Source organism: Fragaria vesca, linkage group LG6, assembly GCF_000184155.1.
Source record: "Fragaria vesca subsp. vesca linkage group LG6, FraVesHawaii_1.0, whole genome shotgun sequence".
NCBI classification, from domain to species: domain Eukaryota; kingdom Viridiplantae; phylum Streptophyta; class Magnoliopsida; order Rosales; family Rosaceae; genus Fragaria; species Fragaria vesca.
Window position 1 is genome coordinate 2,883,957 of NC_020496.1, and position 8,622 is coordinate 2,892,578.

Here is an 8,622-nt window from a genome sequence, read left to right on the forward strand (position 1 = left end):
AGAGAGAGAGAGAGATTGGTATGGGATAAGGAAACTGTTTTTCATTCAACTGGGTTTTACAAACCTTGTTTTTGGATATTTAGGCATTTTCCTTTACAAAATTGACATACTGATTAAACTTCTTTTAACGTTGGAATGTTAATGATATTACAATTACCAAAAGAATATAGCCCTGCAACATTCTAGCATATAGTGAACACATAGTGATTACTCTATCGAGAAGCCCTTTCGAGTTAGAGCAACCATTGCTCACACTTCCCTATATCATGCTATCTTAGGCTTCATTATTCATATCCAATATTACTATTATACTACATACAAATACACAGGACTCTCACCTGCGAGATGAAATTTGCGGGACAAAAAAGGACGAATCAATCTGGACCGTTAGATCTTTAATGAATAAATTCCACAAATCCAACGCTGCCACCACTTCATACCAATTCTTGTTAGAATACAAGGGATTATCTCTTCTTCGTCCCTGTTCTTCTCCTCCTATCACCTCTTACCCAATTTCCCACACTCTCTTCCAAAGACACCACTATTGGTGCTGCTCTTTCACTCTCTCCCAAAACCCAACCCAGATCGGTCTTCCCCTAACCTAAACCCGTTTCGGAATTTTGGATTCATATTTGATTTTGATTCGAGAGAAGGAGAGGTGAAAATCAAGCAATGCTCTCATTCCTGCTATACGCCGTCGTTTCGGTCCTCTTCAATCAACGTCTCGTTGGTATTCGCTTCTTCCAGATCCACGCATTGGCGCCGCTTCTTCTAGCGACTTGGTTGAGGGGTGAGAGGTGAGAGGTGAGAGGAGGAGAAGAACAAATCCTCTGCACTTTAATAAGAATTGGGATGAAATGGGGGATTATATTAGAACTGTGGGATTTGTTCATTAAAAATCTAACGGCTCGGATTGGTTCGTCCATTTTTGTCTCTCAAATTCTATCCCGTAGGTGAGCAGCCCTTTACAAATACAATATGTCCTACTGGCTTGTTTTTTTCAACTAAAACATTAGAGTGTACCTGACTATTCTTATTAGAAATTTATAATTGGACTAATTTGACACATAAACTCTTTAGAACACAGAATACAGCATGTTGTTTCTTAATTTTTCACTAGAATTCGATTGTGTCCACTCTAATCAGCCGTTTATTATGTACCCACCATAAAAACAAAGCTCTACTCCTCTTACTTAAGTAAATAGATTTCCTCCTACTAGAACTTAACCTTTTGATTGGGTGTCCGCATGATGCACTAATATTTTCTTGTTTCAGTTTACTCCAATATCTACATTGGGTAAGATTTCTATTATGATCTTTACAATTTCTGAGAACTTTTACAATGTGTATATAAACGCTACAATATTGTAGAGAACATATTTCAACTGCAAAATCATGAAATTTACTAGTCGGAACAAAATGTATATAACATGTTATATCATCACGCTAAATATCAATTGAAACTTTCTCAGCTTTGACGCTACTGCACACAAGCTCCCAAAAGCAATGTCCACCACCTCCACCACTGAAGCCACCGCAACGGCCTCCGCATCCGAATCGGAGCTAATCCCCTCCCTCCCATACGACGTCGCTTCAAACTGCCTAGCTCGAATCCCACGCCACTACCACCCAACCCTCTCAGTCCTATCCAAACCCATCCGCTCTCTCCTCTCTTCCCCTTTCTTCTTCACCACCCGCTCCCTCCTCAACTCCGCCCAACACCTCCTCTACCTCTCCCTCCGCTCCTCGGACCACTGCTCCACCTGGTTCGCCCTCTACCAAAACCCCAACCCCCAAAGCGACGCCGCTCGCCTCCTCGTCCCGATCCCTCCCGTCCCTATCCCCTCGGTCGGCGCCGCCTACGCCGTCGTCGGTTCTTCAATCTACGTCCTCGGCGGGTCCGTCAACGACGCGCCGTCCAATAATGTATGGATCCTCGACTGCCGCTTCAACACGTGGCGCGCCGGGCCGCCGATGCGGGTGTCGCGTGAGTTCGCCGCGGCCGGGGTTGTGGACGGGAGAGTGTACGTGATCGGCGGTTGCGTGACTGACTCGTGGACCAGGTCGGAGTATTGGGCCGAGGCTCTGGATCCGGGTACGGGTCGGTGGGAGGCGGTGGCGAGTCCGGTGGAGGTTCGGGGGAAGTGGATGCACGCGAGTGCGGTGATCGGCGGGAGGGTTTATGCGCTGGCGGACCGGGGCGGGGTGGTTTACGACCCGAAAACCCGGGTTTGGGAGGGAGTGGAGAAGAGGATGGATATGGGCTGGAGAGGGAGGGCTTGTGTTGTGCATGGGATGTTGTATTGTTATGATTATTTGGGGAAGATTAGAGGTTTCGATGCGAAGAATCGAGTGTGGAAGGAGCTTAAAGGAGTGGAGAAGAAGCTGCCGAAGTTCTTGTGCGGCGCAACTATGGCGAATATGGGGGAGAATTTGGTGGTTTTGTGGGAGACAAAGGCGAATGGGAAGGAGATGGAGATTTGGTGTGCTGAGATTGAGGTGAAGGAGAATGGGGATGGGGAGTTGTGGGGGAGAATCGATTGGTCACAGAAGCTTCTTTCGGTTCCTAAGCACTCCAACATTGTGCAATGCTCTGCGGTTGATGTTTGATTGCGATGTAAGGTGTACTAGACTTTCTTCAAGCTTTGGTATTTAAAATCTTTTATGCTAAATAAATGATTGATTGTTGCTCAGTTAGTGGTGTGGAGGATAATGCTATATTTTTTGGAGATGGTTTTTAATTGGAACTGAGCGTATGAATTCCAAATTATCCATGTTCAATCAAGTTTCATGATTCTTTGCATTTAAATAGAAGCAATTTCGATTTTTGTTGCATGCTTTCTTTAGAACTTTGACTGAGGCAAGTCTGTTTAGGGTTTAGGATCAGATATGTGTTCCTACTACTCCATAGTTATGCTTGGCTATCTACGAATGTTAGAGTGCGTTTGTCTGCATGTCATTCAATATGTAGCTCAATGATATAGTGGAGATTATTTTCAGCAGTTACTAGCCTGTTCATGCTAGATTTTACGAGTTAAACATACGTGACTTGCAACACAAACTTTTGTCATATGCATGAACCCCAAGTTCAATATTTCTGGTATAATATATGATAGATCTCACAATCTTCCCAATTTCGATAATAGATGACAACCACCCCTTCCTCAGTTCCTCCCTTTCTTTTCTGGGCTTTGATGCAAGTTTTGTTGTGTTTTTCCTTCTACTAGCAGGAATACTCTGATTTTTAGTAACAGGTTATAACGCTGGTCTATTTCTCACAGGTACGGCACCAGAATGTGTACTTAAGCAAGGAGTGACATATGCGGTGGACTTCAAATCAAGTCACAAGCTGTTATATGTATAGGGGGACTACAGCAAATCGAAAAGCCCTGAAAGCATCTTTGACACTAGGTCGCATGCTCGACTCCATATAGTTAATGAAAATCATTGGGGTTAGATCTTTGTCATAATGATTGTGGTGCTTCCCATGCAAAGGATTATGATTTATACATAGCTGTAATGGAATAAATAAAATCTTTCTGTAAGAAAATAAATCAAATTCAGGGTTCTCTCCTGAACAAGTGTAATTAAAAGGTTTAAAATTGGTTATATTCCACTTACCTTCTTTTGTAGTGTAATTTGGAAGTGGTCCAATCGTCCAAACATGACATGGTTTCTATTTTCTTCATCTGAAACGTATGTGGATATGTAGGGTATATTTGATGAAACCGATCAAAGAGCACCACTTGCCCAGAAATGGAGTCCGCTTGTGTAATCCTTTTCGTCGCATCATTCCTCTTCCTTCAAATTTCTCCTATCAAATTACATCTTCCTCCCGACCTCCTTTCTTATCAGTCCGAAGCTCCCACTTAGACTCCAATGAATCACGCAAGGTGGATACCCCTACCATTACCACTACCAGTCTCAAAATTTTAATGAAGATTATCAGTTCTACTCCTTTTTGGGTATTTCTGAGTGTTCAATTTCTGGGTTTTAGTTCATAGATTGTGGAGAGTCGTAAAGATTTAAACTTTTGTCATTGTGCATTTCTGCTTCAATTTTTCATTCAAGTTTTCAGCCAGTAAAAGAGACTAATGGAGAAGAGATGTCTTATGCAAGTGTGTGGTTTACATTGCTTTTGGATGACTACTAATCCCTGACTATCCCAGTGGTGGATTTTCTTATGGTGGTGTGTGGTTTGAAAATTTGCAGCTGGTTTTGGAAGTGAAGGAGAAGCTTGAGAAAAACCATCGAAGTCTTCCAGTAGGCAAAAATGGAAGAGATGATGAAGACTTGATTCTCTGGTTTCTAAAGGACCGAAAATTTTCGGTACAAGAGTCGGTTGAAAAGTTGCACAAAGCAATTGTATCCTTTTACTCTCTGTTTTAGTAGTCACTTAGTGGTATAATGTAATTTAATGTTTGGTGTGTGATAAGGTCTCGGTTCATTAATATTTAGCTAGAATACACCTGATCAATGGTTAAGATTAGGATGTCAAATTGTTGACGAAGAGAATATGTTATGTGATTTGTTATAGGGAGATTTTAGCTAGCTGCATTACCTGTTGCTTTCAACAACTTGATTTTGTGTGTGATAATCTGCAATTTTCACTCAACTACTGTACATTTCAAACTGCTTCTAAGATATATTCCTTCAAAACGAGAGAAGGCTAAGGTATTATGTATTGGATTTTCAGTAGTTTCCTTAACCTGTAGTAGAAATGGCGTCAACAACTTGGAGTGTCTGAGTTGTCAGAAGATTCAGTGAAGAGCATTGCTGAAACTGGAAAAGCTTATTTGCATGACTTTCTGGATGTTAATGGTAGACCAGTTCTCATAGTGGATGCTGCTAAGCATTTTCCTGGTGTAAGTAATATTCTTTAGCTATGTCTATGTCCATATCATATTTCTGATCACTGATTACTCAATTTGGAGTGTATGCTTGACAATCTGCTTATGAATGAGTGACTGTTGGTCGACAATAGACTGGCTATTACCCCTATGAAAACTGGCACCAATTTTGCTATGGCTAGATCATAATTTGGATTGTAAAGTGGAAATTGTACAATGTGCCATAGTCGCATGATCGTGTGGAGAATGAGAAGCTCTGCGTATTTTTGATTGAGAAGGCATTGAGTGCCCTTCCTGAAGGGAGAGAAGAAATACTAGGAATCTTTGATCTCCGAGGCTTCAGACACAGAATTCTGATTTGAAGTTTATAACATTTTTGGTAAGGTTTACAACATTGCTTACTTTTGTTATTTCAATACTTGGTTGGGATTTGTGAACTTAGAACTATTTCTTTGCTTTTTGTTTTTTTGTTTTTGTTTTTGGCTCTTTTTTTTCTTTCCTGTCAAGACTACAGCTTCCATTAAGATTTTTGATGCCCTCTCAGAGTTGATTCTTGATCTGTTGCAGTTTGATGCATTTTACTATTATTACCCAAGGCGATTGGGCCAAGTCCTGTTTGTGGATGCTCCATTTATATTCAAGCCAATTTGGCAGCTTGCGAAGCCCTTGTTGAAATCATATGCTTCATTGGTATGTTACCTTTCTAGATGAATATTACGTGTTGTCTGGTTTGAAAATATGTTCTAGATGTATCACTGCATTCTGTTGTTGGACAACCGAAAACATTATACCTTTAGTAAATATTGTGTTTGGTGATGCAGATGGACAGAACATAGAACCTACGACAGAACTCATTTCTGCTTCTCTTCATCTGAAAATGTTTACCTGATCATGTCTGAGGATGCATTGACATATAAGCAGCAAGTTGCCTATCATTTTCACACACATAACAATAGTTCTCACTATCCTAGGTACACAGTTCAAGATCAATTACATAATTTTTAGGCTTTCTCTTGAATTTGGCCTGTCAATTATCCTGTGCAATGCATTGGTTCTCAAAATATTGGTATTGATGCTTTTCATGTGCTGATATGATCAGCAAACTTTATCATTTTCTCCTTTTGCCAAAAATTTAATGAAATGTATCGCTTGTGCATACTTAATGTAAAACCTGAACTTGTGCATGTGCAGCTTTAGTTTCCTATGTCGTGGTCGTTTTCTGTTTTCTTTCGGTTTCATTTAAGTATTTATCTCTTGAAGGTGAGGTTTTGCTCTGTGGAGACTGTCAGGAAGGAATATTTTACAGAAGCAACACTACCGGCTAAATTTAGGGACTGATGGACAAGAGATATTACTTATTAATACGATTCGAGTTACACCAAGTTTTACTCGATGGCTCATGTCTTCTGCGGGTGAAATGTAGAAACGTAGAGTTTTCTATTTAGCTTCATAATCATAACTTTTGATGGTTATAGAACTTATAGAAACTATTACATGTACATGAGTCCAAACTATTACTCATTCTTGTCTTCTATGCATCAAATTACTATTAGATCTCTTTTCATACTATGGACATCTGTATCCTTAACTAGCAGAGTCATGCCTTTTAGGACTCACTGGATGTTGTAGTTGTTACTTAGATTAGTATAATCTGTGATGATATGTATGTTTCTGATAAGGTTTTAGTAGAAGCTGCGTCAACAAAACTTGTAGTCTCTAAATCGTCTCGTGATTCAGTGAAGAGCATTGCCATTTGCCGGACTGTTTATTGGAGCGTAGAGAAAAAAATTGCAGTACATTGGTGCATTACCAGCAACATCTAGTGTCGTACAGTTAGATTTTACTCTTCATCCTCATAGGAATATACATAGAAGCTGCGTAAACAAAACTTGGAGTCTCTAAATCGTCTCGTGATTCAGTGAAGAGCATTGCCATTTGCCGGACTGTTTATTGGAGCGTAGAGAAAAAAATTGCAGTACATTGGTGCATTACCAGCAACATCTAGTGTCATACAGTTAGATTTTACTCTTCATCCTCATAGGAATATATACACACACACACACAATGCTGATCAGGTAAGGACCTCCGTACCGATTTCTTTATTCAACCCATTTTTCGATCACATTTTCTCATCTTAGTCGTTCAATATCTAGGTATATATGAGTAGATCATCTCTACAAATTTTTAGCCAAATTGATAATTGTTAAGGCATTCAAAACTGTGATTTAGAGTTAAAAGAACGTATGGTTCAGGATGAACAGATTCGGTTTGTTCATTGATTTAATACATTTTCGATATCTTAACGATAACCAAATTTGCTGAAAATTTACAGAGATGATCTAATCATGTATTCTAAATACTGAACGGCTATGACGATAAAATATGATCGGAATGTAGGTCAAATTAAGGAAATCTGTACCTTAACTAAGATTAAGGACGTCCTTATTTGAAAAGGACTGATATATATATATATATATATATATATATATATATATATATATATATACAAGCTTTCTCTGCTACACACGTCCGCATTTATTTTTACGATGCGTATTTCCATTTTAGACTCACTTTTCAATCGAATTTTCACATCTCTACTGTCTAGTCTTTAGATACTAATGTATAGATTATCTTTGCAAAATTTCAACCAATGTGGTTGTAATTAAGGCACTCAAACTCGATTAAACCAAGGAAAAATGTCCATTTAGTACTAATTTAAACCCCTCATTCCCCATTCTAATGACAATTTTTTTTATTAGCCTATTCCAATATAAGGTAACATTTTTTATGTCCAAATACACAAATCTTTACTAAAGTCTTAACAAATCATATTATTTTAAGACTATTTTGCCCTCACCCCTTAAACATGCATAGAGAGAGAGAAAATGGAACAGAGAATACTTGGCCGGAATCTCACCAGACTTCGATCACCGGCCGCCGGATTTCTCTAGTCGTCGGATTCCGGTCACCGGTGACTCGTTATTGACCCCCAATAATCAGTTACTGACCCTCAATAATTGGGTACTGACCCCAATAACTTGGTTACTGACCCCCAATAATCGGGTTTCTGACCCCCAATAATTTAGTTATAGACCCTCAATAATCAGTTACTGACCCCTAATAACTTGGTTACTAACACCTAATAATCAGTTACTGACCCCTAATAACTTGGTTACTAACACCTAATAATTGGTTACTGACCCCCAATAATCAGTTACTGATCTCTAGTAACTTAATTACTAACCTCCAGTGACTCAATTACGAGACAACAATTGAACAATATCACCACTTTACATGCATTTTAAACTAAAACATACATGCAGCGGTGACAGAGCTTCTCCTCCTCCTGAAAATGATTGCCCAGGCCATTTTGAAAGGTACAAAGTATGCACTTATCATAAACTACCTCTATGAAAGCTACAAAGTACGCACTTATTTGCCATGCTTCCCCACAAGGATCTAACTCTCCATGAATCTATACCTCAAGCAGAAGTCCACGTCCACCTTGCAGATTAGAAGCTCCAGCAAGCCCAAACACACTAATAGACTTCATCTTTTAACAATGGAAGTCCACAGTTTTCACATTCATTCAAGCAATACAGAAAAGAGAATCGGTGTGGGACAAAATCCAAACTCACAAGCCTCCCTTCCGATTTCACCTTCACCAATTCACCACACCAAAACCGATTCACCATCACCAATTTACCTGAACGATGATGGATGTCGTCGACGAGAGAGAGAGAGAGAGAGAGAGAGAGAGAGAGAGAGAGAG

The 8,622-nt window shown here is 39.6% G+C and overlaps 1 protein-coding gene and 1 pseudogene across 1 annotated transcript; both read left to right on the forward strand.

Annotated features, from left to right (window-relative positions):
* The first annotated feature begins 1,506 nt into the window (after positions 1-1,506).
* LOC101297943 (F-box/kelch-repeat protein SKIP6-like) lies at positions 1,507-3,609 on the forward strand. Its single transcript, XM_004304811.1, has 2 exons — positions 1,507-2,617; positions 3,282-3,609. Exon 1 carries the CDS (start codon positions 1,507-1,509, stop codon positions 2,608-2,610), a length of 1,104 nt encoding a protein of 367 aa, XP_004304859.1. The 3' UTR covers positions 2,611-2,617; positions 3,282-3,609.
* A 485-nt stretch (positions 3,610-4,094) lies between these two features.
* LOC101298239 lies at positions 4,095-6,188 on the forward strand (annotated as a pseudogene).
* Positions 6,189-8,622: the final 2,434 nt, after the last annotated feature.

Coding starts and splice junctions, on each gene's coding strand:
- LOC101297943 (XM_004304811.1), top strand. CDS start 1,507: ATGTCCACCACCTCCACCACTGAAGCCACCGCAACGGCCTCCGCATCC.